Source organism: Schistocerca gregaria, chromosome 3 (assembly GCF_023897955.1).
Source record: "Schistocerca gregaria isolate iqSchGreg1 chromosome 3, iqSchGreg1.2, whole genome shotgun sequence".
NCBI lineage: Eukaryota > Metazoa > Arthropoda > Insecta > Orthoptera > Acrididae > Schistocerca > Schistocerca gregaria.
Window position 1 is genome coordinate 353,879,992 of NC_064922.1, and position 20,718 is coordinate 353,900,709.

The 20,718-nt window shown below is 38.3% G+C and overlaps 1 protein-coding gene across 1 annotated transcript in view; it reads right to left on the reverse strand.

The window, feature by feature from the left end:
- Window positions 1-12,944: 12,944 nt before the first annotated feature.
- The window catches only part of LOC126355796 (grpE protein homolog, mitochondrial), a 40,913-nt gene continuing 33,139 nt past the window's right edge, over window positions 12,945-20,718 (reverse strand). The window contains exon 6 of the mRNA XM_050006215.1: window positions 12,945-13,247. Coding sequence (XP_049862172.1) covers window positions 13,137-13,247 — 111 coding nt within the window. The 3' untranslated portion in view covers window positions 12,945-13,136. The remainder of the gene's footprint in view (window positions 13,248-20,718) is intronic.

A 20,718-nucleotide genomic window follows, 5' to 3' on the forward strand; every position in this document is an offset into this window, starting at 1 on the left:
TGACGAAGAAGACACCCGCCCCCAACGCCACCTCCACGGTGGCTCGACAAGCAGGGGTGGACGCGGCGACCCAGACGGGTGTTCCACAGCAACACAAATGGACATCACCCTGGAACCTGAAGCAATACAGGAGACCAGGAAGACGCCCATGGATGTGGCACTGTCCTCCCCTTCCCCAATTCCAGACGGGGAGTTGAAACACCAGGGAGGGTGGGAAACTGCGCACCGATGTCATCCCTTTCCCGACAGCAGCAACATGCCTGGTGGTGCTGAAGAAGATCGCCACCATGCTGTGGGATGGGCACTTCAACACGCAGCAAAACCCATACCTCTTCGTCCAGATAGAAGGGGTGCAGAAGCCTTCGCTACCACATAGGCCACTAGACTTCCGTGATGGACACCAGGCAATAATGCTCTAATTCCCCACAAGAAAGGATCTCAACATCATCAACGCGAACCCCGTATTCACACCGTGCGACTGGGACTACATCCTGGCAGACACAGCTGACAGCAGAGCTCGATGCAGCAATTCAGCAAGTCACGTGCGAGGGGAGGAAAACTCGAAAGAACTAAGTCCACCACTAGCATGTTCACATGCCAGCAGCCAGGAGTCATCGACAAACCGTGCCAGGACAGATCATCAAGAGAGGAAACACCATCACACACCCAGCAAGGAACAGGAGGCAAGGCTGTAACAAGCTAGAGCTCCACCATCCTCGGGCCAAGGATAAGGCCCGTAAGTACAGCAACAGCATCATCAGTGTTCTCAAGAATTATGATGGCTACATTGGAGGTAAGAGTGTGATGGAGCTCTAAAAATATTTCAGACGTCGGTGCCAGTTTATAACATTAGATACACAAAAGTACCTATGTGATAGGGACTCAATAAAATTAATGAGTTCAATGTTTATGGTGATACATTGGTAACAAAACTGTAATGTTGTGGACATGTACAAAGGAGGATGGGTGCTAGATTGAGGAAGCCACAAAGTGAAATTAAAGTTGCTATCTGATGGAAAATCTCTGACGCAAAGTGACAGAAACTGAAATAGACCTCCTTCAGAGTTATTATGGACTGGCCATTAGACAAAGTGCACCTCTTAATGATGCAACAGCAATGAGAAAAGCTGTATGGGCCACCTACTTTCATAAGTTGACCACAGATCACCTACTTCAGATTCTTGGTGTGGTTACCAAAAAGCAAATGAAATTGGTCAAATATACCGTCATAAGCATTCTCTTCCTGAGCCTGTCACGAATGAAATAAGCCCACATTTTTTAGGGACCTGAGTGACCCTGTTTTGCTTAGTACATGTCTTCATGGAGGCACTCAGAATACAAATGAAAGTTTCAACCGTTGCATATGGGAAAGATTAGCCAATAATGTTTTTGTAGGACTAAATGCATTAGAGGTTTGTGTACTAGATGCAGTGATCTGTTCCAATGATGGAGTGATAGGAAGGTTGGAAGTCCTGAGAAATTTAGGCATAAAATGTGGCTCTAATATGGAAGATCAATTGCTTCCGGGTGACAGAAGCTGAAAGATTCACACTTCAAGTTACCATAGAAGCAAGAAGTGCTAAAAGGAATGCCAAGAGCAAGCTTGAAAATGATGAAATGCTGCAAGATGAAGTCAATGCTTCAGGTATGTTCTTCATTCACAATCTTCCCCAAGTTGTATTTCTCAGAATTCAGATACAAATATTTCCTAAAGTTTATAAAACATGGCTCTAATTTTTTCTGTAACTTGCAATAGTCCATAGTTATGTAGTAGACGTAAGCTTTATTGCAAAATCAACTAGATTATAGAAAAAATAACATTTTTATTAGGAAAAAAATTATGAAAATTAAAATGCAAGACGTATTTTTTTATCTTTGTAAAATATGTTGTTGTTGTTGCGGTCTTCAGTCCTGACACTGGTTTGATGCAGCTCTCCATGCCACTCTATCCTGTGTAAGCCTCTACATCTCCCAGTACCTACTGCAACCTACATCCTTTTTAATCTGCTTAGTGTATTCATCTCTTGGTCTCCCTCTACGACTTTTACCCTCCACGCTGCCCTCCAATACTAAATTGGTGATCCTTGATGCCTCAGAACATGTCCTACCAACCGATCCCTTCTTCTGGTCAAGTTGTGCCACAAACTTCTCTTCTCCCCAATCCTATTCAATACTTCCTCATTAGCTCATTAGTTATGTGATCTACCCATCTAATCTTCAGCATTCTTCTGTAGCACCACATTTCGAAAGCTTCTATTCTCTTCTTGTCCAAACTATTTATCGCCCATGTTTCACTTCCATACAATGGCTACACTCCATTCAAATACTTTCAGAAATGACTCCCTGACACTTAAATCTATACTAGATGTTAACAAATTTCTCTTCTTCAGAAACGCTTTCCTTGCCATTGCCAGTCTACATTTTATATCCTCTCTACTTCGACCATCATCAGTTATTTTGCTCCCCAAATAGCAAAACTCCTTTACTACTTTGAGTGTCTCATTTCCTAATCTAATTCCCTCAGCATCACTCGACCTAATTTGACTACATTCCATTATCCTCGTTTTGCTTTTCTTGATGTTCATCTTATATCCTCCTTTCATGACGTTGTCCATTCCATCCAACTGCTCTTCCAAGTCCTTTGCTGTCTCTGACAGAATTACAATGTCATCAGCGAACCTCAAAGTTTTTATTTCTTCTCCATGGATTTTAATACCTACCCCGAATTTTTCTTTTGTTTCCTTTACTGCTTGCTCAATATACAGATTGAATAACATTGGGGAGAGGCTACAACCCTGTCTTACTCCCTTCCCAACAACTGCTTCCCTTTCATGCCCCTCAACTCTTATAACTGCCATCTGGTTTCTCTACAAATTGTAAATAGCCTTTCGCTCCCTGTATTTTACCCCTGCCACCTTTAGAATTTGAAAGAGAGTATTACAGTCAACATTGTCAAAAGCTTTCTCTAAGTCTAAAAATGCTAGAAACGTAGGTTTGCCTTTCCTTAATCTTTGTTCTAAGAGGAGGAATTAAATATGTCTAGTACCTCAGCCATCATGTCATGCAGGGTCTCTTTCAAACGTGTAACATTGGATTAAATGGTATCTCAATTTGAGGAAGCATTTTGGAAAAAAAGTTGCATAAATTTCTTTGTAGTTTTTTAATAACCTTAAGTAGGTTCAAAAATATTCATAATACTTCTAATTTGTTTAGAAAGTGTGCTGCATTACACGATGTCAACAAAAGATCTGTAAAACATATACATTATAAACAGTGCCTGAAAGAAACAGGTGTTGATTTGTACAATAATATTGAGCTGGAAAAGTACCCTGTATCCTTGAACTAACTCATGCTTAGAACAACACATCCATGACAGAGGGAGGACTCAAACCTCTGGCAGGAGGGGTTGCAATATTTAAACAACACAGATAAGTACATAGCTTTTTTTAATGACTAATGAGCTAATTTTTAATTGCGATGTAAATTTAGCCCTGTCTATTGTAAGAAAGGGCTTTTTCCCCAATCCTCAAACTTTCTTTGAGCACTAACTTGCACCGGTGCCACAATCAGTCTGTCCGAAATAACATCCCATCACCAAGGGGGCCACACCCATAACCAGGCAAATTCACCTGTACGTGGTGCACTTTTCTGAGGTTCTCAAGCCTGTCAGTGAGTTTATTAAAATAGGTTCCAAACATAATGTATACCAATCTGAAATCCTGTTAACAATATCATCCAGATATCAGGGTAGAGTAGTTTAAATTTTGCAATAATTTTTTGAATTGGCATACCTAAGAAATTGTGATGTCTACCCAAACACCACGCTCAAGGAACATGTAGCTTCCCAAGAATATGTTAATAAATCATCTATCAAGTGTCTCTCCTCATTGATCAGGAAACAAATGTGAAGGGCCACAAGAATACATACAATCCAAGTGAAATTCTATGAATGTTTTTAACCATCAGCTGTTCTCATAAATGAAGACAACCTACAGAACTGACTGCACTGTTGGCAATATAAGGGAAAAAATAGATAGCTACTCACCGTAACAATAACACATTTTAGTTGCAGACAGGCACAACAAAAAGACACTTACACATTAGCTTTCGGCCAAAGTCTGTGTCAGAAAAGGGAAAACAAAAAACAAACACACACACGTAAGCACACCTCTGTCACACGACTGCCATCTCTGGCAGCTCACACCGGTCTGAACTGCCAGAGACAGTGGTCGTGTGTGCGAGAGGTGTGCCTGCTTGTGTGAATGAATGTGTATTTCCTTTTCTAACTTAGGCTTTGGCTGAAAGCTAGAGATGGGCAAAACTGTTGTTTTCAGAGATCGGATCAGAACTGTTCACTCCATGAAATGAATTAGCTCTTTTCATGACTCACCACTCATTTACAATACAAAATAAATGTAAAGCACATTGCCCTTTCAACTTGGTTTATTACAGTACCATACCTGTATTTTGATCTTATTTGATCCTATTTTGAAGTAACACAGATAAAGAGTAAGAATTTTGTATTGTTTATTGAAATTTCCATGATATGACAAACTTTTTATTATTGATTTATTTTGCACTATCATGGTTTTTTGGGTGATCGTAAAATGTTGTAACTTGAGATTTACATTAACAATATATTTGGCTATAATGTATTAAAATTTCATTAACCTCGTACAAATACATCGCAAGCCATACATTTTTAAAGTGAACGTTTCCTTCCAAAGACGCCTAAAATCGTAAAATCCATACTACAATAAGAAAAAAATATATAAATTTGACTGTAAACCAAAGTGCTGCATATAGCCTTCTGCAGAATAAAACAAGGAAAATATTGGTGTATCACATTTTGCTATACGTTTATTGGTTTACTCTTAATTACAGCGTAAATTTGAGTGACCATAATAAAAAATCCTATAGTAAGAGGAGCCGTCAGGAACCTAATCTGATCAGTTTAAACAAATAAAAATAAAATCAAAACAAATGATGTTTACATAACAATTATGTAATATACATAACGGTATTACTACGAAGAACAATACCCAGTAGAGACGAACTCCGATGCAGAGGCGCTGAGTCAAGCAGGTCGAGCCGCGAGCTGTATTACTGCATGAGCTAAGGCCGCAGAGACCAGAGTGGCTCCTGAGTTGCTATACTCAACACTCTGGCTAGAGTCGAGAACAGTGGGGTGAGCGTTGAGCGGCCAAGTTCCGAGGGTGGGGGAGCGATGAACGGCCACCAGTCACCCGCTCCGAGACAAATCGTCCGTTCTCTTGCGTGCGACCAGGTTGTTGCAAGTAGTTCTTATGTTCTCCGCTAGGGGGCTCTCTGTCCTGTTGCTCGCATCAACTGCCGCGATGCTAAGTTAAGGTGCGCCAGACACTGCACGCGGCAGAGGAAGCACAGAGACGGCACGGCATATGTGAAACACAAAATCCAATGGGACACTGCACAATGCAGGCAGCCAAGGCAGAAGCAGGGCAGAGGCCGGCGCTGGCTGTGTTGTGTGGCGTGCAGCGTGCTCTGACCAGCAGAGGCCCCGCTGACGCTGATCTGCTCCGACTCACTCTATATCTCTCTCTCTCTCTCTCTCTCTCTCTCTCTCTCTCTCTCTCTCTCTTTCTCTCTCTCTGCCGTGGGAGACGTTTCGAGCTACTATTCTCTTTTTCTGAATCACTGATTGTTCACTCCTTTGAAAGATTCAACTCTATGAATCAGCCCAGGAGCAGATCCCCCATCTCTACTGAAAGCTGATGTGTATGTGTCTTTTTATTGTACCTGTCTGCAACTCAGCATGTCATCTTTACAGTGAGTAGCAATGAATCTTTTCCTTATATTGTTGATATTGACAACGGGAGTTTCCACTGTTTGACTGCAACACTGATACCAAATTCTGTCCAATTATTTAATGTGCCTGTCTTTTGGTAACAAAGGACATCAAGTCCAGAAAATCATTTTACTTGAACCAAGTGCACATTAATTGGAACAAATATAACACTCCTTTTAACACCTGTGGATTTAGAGGGACACATTCCTTTGCCTGTCCTAGATGTTTCTATTGGAGCCTTGTCAAGAAAAATTGTGTTCAATTTTGCCAAGTTTTGGTAACATAATCCATACAGATCAAATGGTATTACAATCTTGTTTTCTTTTGTGCAATTCAAGCCCTTGAGTCAGTCATTTGACAGTTCCTCTTCCACCACCACCACCACCACACAGATTTACCATGTCTGGTAAAAAAGTTTTTCATTCAGTTTTTACACCAAAATCTTGAGAAATGTGGCAGAGGCAGATTTTTCTGCTGCAAGCTGTAATTCAGTCACCATCTGTTTCATGACCAATTCTGTTACTAAAACACATACAGCTACTGTGTCATAACTTAGGCTCTCTCACATAATGCAGATGCTTTAGCAGAATATCTGTGCATTTTAAAATAAAAAAAAATCACTATGGGATGCGAAGTAGTTCAGTTCTTTTCCCAATGAAAACAGTTCACAGAATCCTTAACAACAAATTACCAATTTACTGCAAAATCTGACTGAGCACTTCAGCACACCAGGTTTCCTTCCACAGCTTGTGTTACACAGGTAACTGTTACCAAGGACACATGATCTGGCTACACCAATTTTATGTATTAACATCTTCGTCTGGGTTAATCTCTTTTCACAAATCAGAAATCAATGCAGTTTTTCCTTGACAACTATCACACTGAAAAAGCATACAATCTTTTCATTTTGTGCTGCATTCTGCAACATCCACATCTTATAAAACTTTTGGACAGTGCTACTTCTAGTAGGCATAAGTTTGACATCCTGATGAATGGCTCAAACCTACATAGAGTCCATCTTTGGTATCCCTAGAACAACACACTTAGGCCAGATGTCAATATTTGGAAAAGCCAATTTTCTGACTAAACTAGAAGCAATAAATACTTATTTCAAACTGTTTAGCAGCAGTTGCTTCTGCTTTTCAACTTTTTACTTCATCAACTTCTTCCTTAGTGTACCAAGTACCAAACTCATTTTCAATTTTATGGCTGTTTTCGTTGTTTTCTCAGAAACTCCTTACTCTGCTGCTGTCCTTCCTCTGGGCCAACTGTTTGATGCCAATACTAGAACACAAATTTTATTCAGGGAGACCTAGGATGAAAACCACTTGCTAGTGATGCACTTCAGGAGTTGCCAAGTGTATAGCAGACTTTACACTTGACATAACCCTTTATGTCAGATTTTCTGATTTATTTTGATCTGTGAAACAACAAGAGAGGTAAAACTAATGCTCAGTTTTTCATCAGAAGGAGCTGAATCTGAAGCACTTGCCAATTTAACTGGTCAGCGCCATTCAACAAGCCATGCACAGTTTCTGACCAGGTGAAACATGTCTGTCAACATTTCTCTATTTATTTGCTAGTCTGGTCAACTGGGCACATAATTCTATGAACATGGCTATCTCTGTAGAAACTCATGTTTTGAGAGCAATGAGGCTTCTTCGTGAATATAAATGATCATTTGAGCATCAAGTTGCAGGTCAAGGCAACTTGAAAAAAGTTGTCTTTTGTTCAGGAAAAGATGATTTTTTCATTTTCACTACACTTTAAAGTCAATTGGTGGCAACTGGAATTTCACAAGTTGCCAGAAATGTACTTAGGTAGCTCTTCACTGCTGGGTGCATTCAAATTGAAATATAGCATAAATTCAAACCTGCAAGAGGGAGGAGGAGATTAGTGTTTAATGTCTCGTTGACATCGAGGTCATTAGAGACTGAGCACAAGCTTGGATTATGGAAAGACAGAAGGAAAGCGGCCATTCTTTTTCAAAAGAACCATACCAATGTTTACCTTAAGCAAATTTAGGAAAATCACAGAAAACCTAAATCAGGATGATTGGATACAGGTTTCAACTCTCATCCTCATGAATGCAAGTCCATTGTGCTCACTGCACTACCCCACTCAGTAAACCTGCAAGGAGAAAACCATACATTTTCACTGCAGTGCAGTGTCTATGACAGTGTGTTGACAATCAATAGCTGCATTCAATTAAGAATGAACTCTCAGATTGTGATTTTGGTTCCATATAAGCTACAGAATATTTCAGAACAAATGAAAATTTGTGCAGGACTGGGACTTTATTACGGATCTCCCACTTGTCGTAAGTGGTAACCTTAACCATTCCTATCTGAGCACGCTGCTCACATTCACACTCCTAGAATTTTGTAACAAACATCTTCCCCTCATTTATTTGGTATTTTTAGCTAACCAACCTAAACTTGTGTCTCTACAAAGAGAACATAGCTGTTGATTTGAGAAATTTCTTCCAACTCCAAATAAATATGACAGTACTGGAGGCTTCTCTGGCAATGTAATAGTGTTGAGAAGACTGGAACTTGATTTTAGTGAAGAACAAAATAAACTTAAAACAGAGAACAAACACAAACAGTGAGACGACAAAGACCAGATAATAATGCTGTGTGATATTCCGTCTATTGATCATGCTGTGGTTGGGACATTCAACTGTAACCTACCTACCTTCCTTCCTTCCTTGTGTGATATGCCACGAGGTCCAACGACAGCATGCATTCTACAGTATGTATCGCAGGCGCAATGCACAAATGTAAAATGCACTTCAAATAGATGTCCAAGTGCTTTGAAAATCACAAAGAACAAACATCTTGTTCTGTGAAACGTGAAAAACATCTCCGTCAGTGTTAAAATTAAACGAAAATTCATGTCCAAAATATATATATACTTTGGAAAAAACATAACTTAAAATATCACAAACCATTAGTTTATCTTCAAGACTTGAAAATCATATTTTAAATAATTCAGTAACCTCACAGAGGTACCAGAGTTTCAACTGTCATTTTATTTGAAAAAATTATCATAGTTTCAATAGGTACCTCAAAAGCTGTATAACAACTTTGCTGCTAAAGCTGGAATAGCACAGAAAAAAAATTTCTTTTCCAGAAAAGAAAACTACTGGCAATAGTGTCATTGACTATTAGAAAAGGATTATTTAAAAGCTACTTTTGGAGCATCTGCATGTATGGGGTAAAAACTTCCATGTCAAAGGTGGTGAAAAAAGGAAGTTTGTAAGCTGAGAAGATGGGGAATTGGAGGAGAAAGTTGAAGATACTGTGGACTGACCGATCCTAAATCAAAGAAGTGATAAGAGCAGGTGACACAAGGAGCCTGCTCAAGAGCGTCACTGTTAGTAGGAACAACATAATTATCAATTTGCTTTGTCATTCGTTCCAGTTCGTTACTCTGATCGAGAGAATGAGTTTGGTGTGGGGAGGGGAGAGTAAAAGAAGACAGATAGCATGACAAAGGCAAAACTTGATGGACAAAATTAAACCTTTTGGAAGATACATGAGCATCAAAAACTAGCACTAGAGATGGAAGAACTGAAAGTGAGCCACAAACTGGTGGGCTGAGGAGAGAAATAACATGAAGCATAACAGTCATGGCAGAAACTTCGAAGCAAAATTGTATACCTCAATGTTATTTGACGAAACACCTGCAAGGCCATACCCTTGCATGATATTAAAAGTGTTTGACAATCAATTCATTTCATAATTTTAAATACTATGAAAAATTTCACTGATTGGTAATGATAAATACCTTAAAAGCAGAGAACTGTTTGATCTTAGACCATGAAGAGCATAAAATTGAGGAAAGAGAGGGGGGCAGGGAGGGGAATCTTTTGCAAGTGATGTGAATGATTTTAAATCATTCATCTAGTATAAGCACACACAATTTATTTTCGCATCACAAAAACATAACACAGTTTTGCAAAAGGAGACTTTGTAAATCAATGATATCTACACCTAAACATTTGTATCTCAGGAAATTTTTGGATTTCAGGCAATTAGTACATTTTATTCAAATATATGGTACACAATGCAAATAGTGTCCAGTGTAGCAAACAAAATCATGCTCCTCTCCAAAAGAAGAACAAATTATTTTTAATTTTCTTTGTTACTGGAATGATTAAGGTAACCTTTGTAACATTCTTGAGTCAGTAATTTATTTTAAAAAAGTTGGCAGAAGCCAAACAATCCCAAAATAATTGCTATAATTAACCTCAAACGAAAGCAACTGTGTCTAATCTAGATAGCCATGTGTTTCCAAACATAATGTTTACAATGTTCATTTTCAATGAAAGCAAGCTTGGTTACCCAGTATTTTACAAGGGATACTTCCATAAAGCATTGCTAGCAGAGGACATCTGGAAAGAGCACAGAATATGATACCTCGACCTAACAGAGATTCACTTCCAAAAGCTCAAACAAATGTTTAATATGATTCCACTTACCTTTTTTTTTGGATGATTAGACAATGTATGAATTACATGATAACAAAAATTCTGATGATACAAAAGGAATGTGTAGTAACAATTAGTCATATTGACATCTATTAGTATTTTCCTCAGCCTAAATTCACAAGCTTGTAACTATGATTATGTCACTGGGTTCATATACGTATTATGTGCACAATTTTGTTTGACAATGAAGAGCAGCTTACTGACAGATCTTATATTAAAAGCATGTTTCAAATCTGCAGAGGTTAGAAAGTCATAGGAGACATTATTGCTCTGGAGAAAGAAAAAATCTGAATATTTATTAGTAGTGTCTTTCTGTAAGGTCACTGGACATACAGTGAAGCCAGCACAAGCTCTCTTCAGAAAGGCATTTTTAATTTCAAGGTTACATCAGTGGCTTCTTCAGAGTATAATAAACAAGGTGGATGTATACAGATGGAGACTTATCACCTCATACTACAAAAATTGTCACTAATAAAACGATTTTCACAAAGTTCACTAAAGAGCCACAATGTGTTGTCAGATCCATAACTTTAAACACAATGAAAACTTGTCTTCATATTGTAAGTCTCTTGTTGCTGCTGCTGCAACCCGAAGACTGGTTTGATGCAGTTTCCCACACTAGCTTATCATGGGCAAGCCTCAACATCACAGGATAATTACTGTGTCCTACATCAATTGTATCCTGCTTATTGTATTCAAACCTTTGTCTCCCCATACAATTTTTACCTCCCACACTTACTTCCATTACCAAACTTGCCATAAGGATGATGCGTCCCATTAATGGTTCCCTTCTTTTAGAAAGTTCTACCACACACTCCCCCCCCCCCCCCCCCCAATCTGATTCAGTACATTTCAAAAGGTCCTCTTCTCTTCTCGCCTAAGTGGCTTGTAGTAATGTTTCACTTTCATACAAGAATACACTCAAGACACATCTTCAGATTGTCTAACACTTAAATATATTAGGTGTTAACATATTCCTTTTTCAGAACTGATTTTCTTGCTATTGTCTGTCAGCATTTTGCACCACCTTTCTCCGCATTTCTCCTTTACTTCATAAGCTGCTCAAATGTACAGATTGCAGATCGGAGAAAGGATACAACTCTATGTCACTCCCTTCTGAACTACAGCTTCCCTTTAATGTCACACTCTGATAATTGCAGTTGTTTCAGTACAAGTCATAAATAACATTTTGCTCTATGTACTTTATCTATGATACTTTAAAAATTTCAAAGAGTTTATTCTAATAAACATTGTGAAAGCTATCTAAATCTACAAATGCTATAAAGCTATGTCTTTCTTCAATCCACCTTCTAGTTTAAGTCTTAAGGTCTGTATTGATTCGCACATTTCTCCGGAACCCACACTGACCTTCCCTGAGGTTGGTTTCTATCAGTTTTTCCATTCTTTTGCAAATAATTGGTGTTAGTATTTTCGAAACATAACTTATTTAACCGGTGGTTCTGTAGTATTCACACCTGTCAGTACCTGTATGCTTTGGACTTAGAATTATTAAGGTCTTTCAGAAGCCTGGCACTATTTCGGCTCTCTCATTTATCATTCACACCAGGTAAAATAATTTTGTCATGCTTGGTTCTTCAAGTACATCGATAATTCTGAGGGAATGTTACCTACTCCAAGAGCCTTGTTTTCACTTAGGTCTTTCAGTACTCTGTCAAATTATTCTTCCAGTATCTTACCTCCCATCTCAACTTCACCTACTTCCTCTTCTTTTTCCATAAGATTTCCCTCACAGTTGTTTCCCTTATAAATGTCTGAGCTCTTGATAGTCATACAGTTCCTTTTCTTTTCTCCATAGATCTTCTCAATGTTCCTACTGGTTACATATATCTTGCCTGTCATTATGCAAACTTTTTCATCTTTGCAGTTTTCCTCTAGCCATTCCTCAACCCTTCAACAACTTCTGGTTCTTTTATTTCACCCAGGTGTTACCTCCTTCATTTCCTATCTTTTTGCAGTTTCTTTAGTTTTAATGGGTGGTTACCCCATCTTAACTTCTATTTGCACATTGCACGAGCACAGTCCAGCTCTCATGGGGAGATTCATAAAAAAGGTTCATTGCACAGTGTCAGTATCTTTTCCTTAGTTTTTTTTTTTTTTTTTTTTTTTTTGCTGCTTTATGGGATTGCTCACATTATGAACACCAATACACATACTATACTTAGCACTACTTTTCCATTCTCTTCCCAGCTTCCCTTTTCCTGTCACTGCCGTATAATCTTGACCTATGATGGAGGAAGAAGCAGCTGGGGTTTTCGTATCATACACACAGTTATCATGTAAATTTTCTTTTCTGTATTTTAATTGTTTGTGCACTGTGTTTCTAATACAAAGACATGATACAGCTCACCATTTGTCCAGATGGTAGTGCAAAAGGGATGCTTGAACTTACCTGTGTACAAGACCAGCAATGTGCTTTCAATGTGGACCTGGTTCATCTTTCCGAGTCAAAAACAAGCATTCTTAAGTGTTACACTGTGTAAAGACGTCTTTTCTCAAATGGCAGAACACCAAAAATTCACTTTGGTGAAGATTGTTGCTTCATATAGAATTGTGTACAACTATCAATTACATCTGAAGTACAATGACATTGTAAACAAAACATGCAACAAAAATTATATTTCACTTGTATGTACACAACAGGATTTACAGGCACTAAATGCAGGTCATCGCATGTTTTTACAATACAAAGTCAATGCCCACAGCACTGAATAATAAAAAATAAACGCTTAATGACATCCACACCTCTGATTACAATCACCATACGTACACAGTCCTACAAAACAAGACACCACCTTATTTGGCTTTAGCCACACCTACCACTGCTGGACGAATTACACGTTCATGTAGCTTGTAACCAGTATTTGTGACAACAATCACAGTGCCTGCCTCTTTTCCTTCAACTTCCTGCAAAAAATAAAAGGAGTTAAAACAGTAGCAGATGTAGTAGTAGGTAATTGTAAGGTAGTGATCTCAAAGATATTAAAACATATTTCTTATAACTAGAATGGGCACTATCAAACCAACAAGTGGCAGAACTCTGTAAGATCTTTCCAATACATATGCACCTATCAATTAATCAAAACGTTGATCGCCCATGGAAAAGCATAAATATGCACTGCAACAACCCACACTGTATCAAAATAAAATGTGGTCTGTGGCAAACTCTTACACAGAATGACACATTTGAGATGTCTAGGTATAAAACTAAAAATCTGCAATACCAAGCGAAGAAAGGTTGCTCTTCAGTTTCTGTGACATGCTACGGCATATATGAGGGGAGGAAGCATAGAATATCTCAAGGATGCAAGTACGCATCAAATATATGGTGGTTATATTAAACTTTCGTTACTAGAAAGGACCCCCATGAAAAACGAGAGATTGTAGGAAAATGAAACTTTGTGGAAACATTTGTAAAGACATGTGGAAGATACATAATGAAAAACCTTTGAAAGAAACATTTTAATTTCTACACGAGAGGGTAACAAATTAACTAAATACCCTGTTTACATTCCAGGTTAACATACGTTGCTCAACATGACAACCACCTGAATCTATGACAGCCTGGAAGTTTGTACGTATACCATTTCACAAATGTTCGTAGCACTTTTGAACAACTTAAGCAATTTGGATGCAACTGGCTGTCAGTCTCTACTAGAAGCAATTCCCTAACTGCCAGTTAATTCAAGCTTCCAGACATTGTTGTTCAACCCCAGTGTGGAAAGAGGACCTTTTCATGTATCTTACATGTTTCGATACTCACTAAGAGCAGCAGCTCTATTGCCATGGTTTTATCGAAATAGGTTTACAAACCAAGTCCTGCTCCCCTTGTCCACATCCAGGTTGACTGACTACAACCATAATGTACACAGATTCTTGTGTTTCAACCCCAAGTCAGCGTACCAGTACCTGCGCCCAATGGCAAGTCATGTCTTTAACACAATCTGATCATCATTCTAATATAGCTAATACCCACATGGTAAATAGTTTACCTTGTACTTGGCTCAAGTAGTGATACTTTAATTGTAAAAACCCTGGATATTAGGCTTAGCATTGATCAAGAGTGTCTGAAGAAGGCAACTGATAGAGCCCACAATCCTTGATTATGACGACCAGTGTATATTTTGATACCTTCTGACCTTCAACATATTTATAATGCCCAATCTCTGATCCTTTCTTTGGTTCAAAATTCAGTAGCACAAATTTTCAAATAGTGTAACTCTTACACTGACAGCATCACAGTGTTACTTAAAAAATTGAATTAGAGTCGAAAATTGCTGTTTGTTCCCACTCTGCTGCCCTTATTGTTCTGGTATTTCAGCTATAGCTCTATTTCAATAAAGACTTTTTTTTACCACAACATCGTAGTCTTAGGGAATCACAGAAATTAAAACTTGGGTAAAATATTAACATATTAAAAATGTTACAGAATGGAATCTGTTGAAATGTCAAAAACCAGGGAGCCAAAAACAAGAAAACAGTCTGTCTTCTTTATTATTTAAAACATACCACTCAAGACAAATGTGACTGGCTGACTACTTGATAAAATGGTAATACTGGATTTTATTTAATTATTACAATTTTCATCAGGTAGTAATTCAGTTATATAGCTTCAAAATTCATACCCTGTCTATCATTTCAGTGACAAGAAGGTGATGCTCTTCATCTGTATGAGCTTTTGCACTGTCCACAGCTTGTTACAGCTGACTACAAGATGAGACTTTTTCCTCCAAATTGATCATTCAAAGAATACAGGATCACCTTATATTCAGAGGTTAAGCTTTTGTTGTTGCTGTGTTCAAAGTTTTGATGTTACACAGAAGCCTAATATACAGGCTGCTTCTACAGTTACTCCTATCGAAGTCAGTAGGCATCAAAATCGAATTTGCTGAGAATTTGTAAAAATGCAATATCTGGAAAGCACGAGGTCTATCAAAAACAGAAAAAATTGGTGTAGGAAATCTGAAAGCTTGCAGACCTCTGAGCTAGATGACAACAGAAGATGAAAAAATTTGCAATCTTGATTCTTGGGGCATTACGTCACATCTTTGTTAGCCAGTTTTAACTAGACAGAAATAACACCATGGGGAAGGCTGAATGCTCCAAGAGGAGCTCAAAGTCGCAAACCAATCCAGCAATTACAAAAACTGACATAGAAAGAAAAGGCATGCCTGAGATGTTACTGATGGGGTGTTTGTGCAACCAGTGAGTGCGAGACAATATGCTACCTCACTTCCCCAAAGTCTTGCTATTATTCTGCTGCACATTTTTGAGAAGTAAAACTCTTGTATCAACATATATAATACCATCTGCAATTACAAAATAAGAAAAATTTCAGGAATACACTTGGGTTATTGGTTGCTCTGTCTGTCAGTTCTTAGATCCCTTACCTGGGAGGCCACTGCAGTCAGCACCACAGCTGCCACCATGGGAATCCTGCTGCCACCATGCTGCATGAAACTAAAGATCTACAAACTCAGTGCAGCTCACATTTTCTAGGCTAGACAGGCAATTCCCCGTAATCAAGCCAAGAATGGACCTATAGCATTATTTATTGGAAGAGATGAAAAAAGTAAGATGAGCATTTAATATCCCTTTGACAGTGCAGTCGATATCTGCATATGCATCTACATCTACATACATACTCCGCAAGCCACCATACAGTGTGAGGCAGAGGATATCCCTTACCACTACTAGTCATTTCCTTTTCTGTTCCACTCACAAATAGTGCAACAGAAAAAAACTGTCTGTACACCTCCGTATGAGCCCTAATCTCTCTAATTTTGTCTCCACAGATCTTACGTGAAATGCACATTGACAGCAGTAGAATTGTTCTGCAATCACCTTCAATACCAGTTCTTCAAATTTTCTCAATAGTACACCTCAAAAAGAACGTTGCCTTCCTCCAGTGACCCCAATTTGAGTTCCCAAAGTATCTCTGTAATACTTGCATATTGTTCGAACCTACCAGTAACAGATCTAGCAGCCTGAACTGCTTCAGTATCTTTCTTTAATCCAACCTGGTGCGGATCCCAAACACTAACAGTACTCAACAATGGGTTGCACTAGTGTCCTGTATGTGACCCCCTTTACAGACGAACCACACTTTCCTAAAATTCTACTAATAAACAGAGTCGGCCATTCGCCTTACTTACTACAACCCTTACATGCTCATTCCATTTCATACTGCTTTGCAGCTTTTTGCCTAGACACTTAACATGACTCAAGTAGCACACTACTAATGCTGTACTCTAATATTATGAGTTCATTTTTCCTAGTCATCTGCATTAACTTAAATTTTTCTGCATTTAGAGCTAGCTGCCATTCATCACACCATCTAGAAATTTTGTCTGTGTCACACTGTATCCCCATAGAGTCACTCAACGATGACACCTTCCCATACTCCATAGCATCATCAGCAGATAGCTGTAGACTGCTGCTTACCCTGTCCACCAGATCACTTATGTACATAGAAAATAACAGCAGTCCTATCATGCTTCCTTGGAGTACTCCTGACAATAGCCTCATCTCTGACGTTAGTATGGGCAACTGGTACGCAATGGATTGTCTTTCATTGTGTTTTACAGAATGCTCACAGTTTCAGTGAGTTACAAAAGGGATTCTTAAGCGAGTGCTACATGTGCAGAAAACGCAAGTCACATAACAGGTGTGGTCAAATAATACTACACAAAAACTGAGAAGAAAGAGAAATATTCATACAATTCAAAAGTTTGCAATGGCACAGGACTCTTCTAATGACTGAATGGCAAAAATATGCACTTTCCTTCAAATTATATAAACCCTGACCAGTAACAGTTATTTTATGCATTCCTATATTTGTTAAATATTTAAAAACCAGGTGAAAGCAGATAAATTAAGCTAAAAGCAAAGCCTTGAAACAGCAGGAGGCTTCAGTGAAAAACTGCACCACCAAAATTTTATATCACATACTGGGACACTTTAAAAATCTATATACACTAAAAGGGAAAGAGGAAAAGTGGGAAATTACTCATGTACAGCAACAGACCCTACTACACAAAAAAGGTGTCTTCTGTCCATGTCAAATCATAACAGCACATTGGAACTAATACATTGCAAGTGGAACACACTTGCGTTTAAAAAGTGTATACTAGGGTGGCTCTTATTTTTAAACTTTCTGAAAGTTTAGCTCACCCCCCCCCCATTTTGTTCCAATCAACAACAAAAACGATATGTGCAAAAATTTTAGCTCAGACAACTACAAGATGACACTCACTGACCATGAAGTTTCGAATTTTGCAGTGCGAATTTTGTTATGCAGTTTCTCCTCCTCCTCCTCCTACAGACTATAAGACACTTTTTTCTTCGAAAAATTGACTACAAAATTCAGGTGTGCCTTCTACTAGAAATTAATACAAAAATGTCCAGTGTTTTAGTTAAAATTCCCACCAATCTTAAAAATGGCCATATATTCAATGCCGCGGGAAACCTATCTCTAGTTGGCAACATTGGATTCCACTTCGGAAACAGTGCACCGATGCGACAAACTTAAGTTGCGGGGATTCACAATATTGCTAACACTGTCTCCTTCCCGTCCGTCCGTCATAAACCCAGGACACAGTCTAGCCTATGATCATCACTGCAGCCTACAGTGCCAGTTAATTTTAAGTGAAAATGATGTGTGTTATTAGTAACAATACAATTTTTTTGTTAGTAGCTAGTTTCAAAATGGAAAAAATAAAAGGCATTCATATTATGCAGGCCTTAAATTTAAAGTAATAGCATACGCAGCACAACATGGAACAGAGCAGCTGAGTGACATAGCCCTCCACCAACACAAAAAACCATTCGCAATTGGTGGGCTAGTAAAGAAATGAAAAAAAATGAGGAAGACTAAATGCGCAAATAGAGGACTAATTGCAAAACGGGCAAATCTAGAAGATAACATATTGAAATGGATATATGGACATCGTCAAAATGGCATTGGAATTAATACAAAAATGATTCAAATACACACTCATAAGCTAGAGCTACAGTGGAACTTAACAGACTTTAAGGGTGAAGGTAGTTGCTGCTACAGGTTTATGAAACATCATGGACTCAGCATGCAAACTAAAACGTAAATATCTCAGAAAACAATGCAAGAGTGTGAACAAAAAATATCATCTTTCTATCACTTTATTACATAACATCAAAAGAAAACAAAGTTGGAACTGAGCCAAATAGCAAACATGGACAAATTTTCCGTCACATTTGATGTGCCAAGTAACATAACTTTTGCCGTGGAAAATGCTAAAACTGTAACTACAGAAACATGTGGACACAAAAAATTACACTACACTTTTGTCCTTTTCCACCGTGCTGTCGATGCTAAACTTAATCCAATTATCATTTTCAAGTGCAAAACAATGCCAAAACCTGAAATGCCACAAGGTAGTATTGTTCAAATACGTGACAAGGGTTGGATGTATAAGGCTCTTATGAAATTATCAATTAACAAAGTTGCGGGAGAGAAGGAAAGATGCTTCATTGAAGAAGAGTTGTTTTCTTGTGCTGTATCAGTTTAGTAGCCATTCAAAAAATTCTGTGAAAGAGAAACAGACTGGGAAATACAGTGCTTGCTGTTATTCTGGGAGGACTGACTTCACAACTGCAACCTCTTTATGTCTTGATAAGTAAACCATTTAAAATGTGTATGGGAGAAAAAGGAAAAAATGGCGGCTGGATGAAACCCAAGATGAATTCACACTGAAGGGAGCTTTAAAACTACCTACAATCAAACAAGTGTGTCCGTGGATAAAACAGTCGTGGTCCAGAATGAGAGAAGACAGTAACGTTAAATCTTCCAAGAAGCGCCGCGTAAGTAATGCCCTCGATAGCAGTGAAGATCGTGTTATATATGAAGAGAACAACAATGATGAAGAATTTTTGAAATGTTTAAAAATTGAGGTGCATCTCATAACCCATAAAATATTGTATATAATAAATATCAATTTTTTATAGCAAAACATTAATATGTAAACACAGTTGGTTGTAGCAGTCAGGTGCATATAAAAGTAACCCCTTTCTTTTATGGATTTGGAGAGTGCTGCAGCCATGCAGTGAACACTTAAAACCAAACAAAAAGACTACTTTGGTACTGTCACCAAGTTTCACGGCAATACTTGCTGCGATCATCTGCTTCGTTATTGTCTGTGTTTCCTGTATTGTCATGTAAGGTGAGTAAGAAATATTTCATACTAAAATATTTTGATAGTTAATTGCTACAGTATTAACAAAATGTTATATTCCAACATTCGGAAGGATATTTTTATGAACAGCTTGGGTTATGCGATTTCGTATTCAACTACATTTAATGTAATGGCACCAACATGGGGACAGCAGTCAGTTGCTTCTCATGGAAGAGTAGGCATATTGTTGGACTTAATTTATTTAGTTTCATCAAATCTTAAGTTCAAGAAGAAGCTTTTTGAGAAATAAAGTGAAGAAAAGAAGCACACTGACTTAAATTATTGCTTCAGAAGAGTTTGTACCACTGGTGAAAACTGACTGTCCTGGCTTATTCTGCCTACTCGAAAATGCCATTGACCGCCTGATGTTCTTCACTATGGCTGTTAAGGAAAGACTTCAATGTGTGTCTTCCTAGTTCGATTTCCAACCAAACTACTGCAAGTTTTTGTTCTACAATGTAACAGTTGTAAATCTTACAAAGAGCCAAGGGACCATACTGGCAATTCACTAAGTTTCCATTTTTTGTCAGAAAGCATGAAATCCTACTAGAAGAACAGACTACTGCACTGAAAAGTTACTCAATCTATATGATGAAATGGAAAGTTCGAAATAAAAATTTGATTACAACTTCAGGCAAAGAAGAATAAGAAAAAGGAAAATAAAGGGGAGCGAGACTACTTCGTGCAAAACCTCAACGATCTCTTTGCTGTAGCTCATTCTGATAGTTAAGGACAGATGGAAATAAAGGGGATAGGACATTTTTAACACTTCAGTGTCGAAAAGGGTGACCTAGCAACATGGTCTGTGTTGACTGTAAACTATAATGCAACAAAGAAAAAACAGAGGCGAAGTGTGTTACATAAGTGCAATTCAAAAACTTGAGGAGATGGTGGTTGTGAATGATGTTGCAGAAGGAGGTGTCAAATCCATTCAGGACTACAACAACATTCTAACAAAAGGCAAAACACAAACAGTTTGTTTTACGGATTGTTGCTGGAGACTGTAAAAAACACCTAGCTGCTACTAAATCTTCTCTTAACAACAATGTACAGCATGTTGGCCCAAGGTGCCCAAGTTTGTGGTCGTGTGAGTGAGGTGTGCTTGCTTGTGTGAATGAATGAAGTGTGTTTCTCTTCCTCATTCTGATGGCCAAAAGCTTATGTGCAAG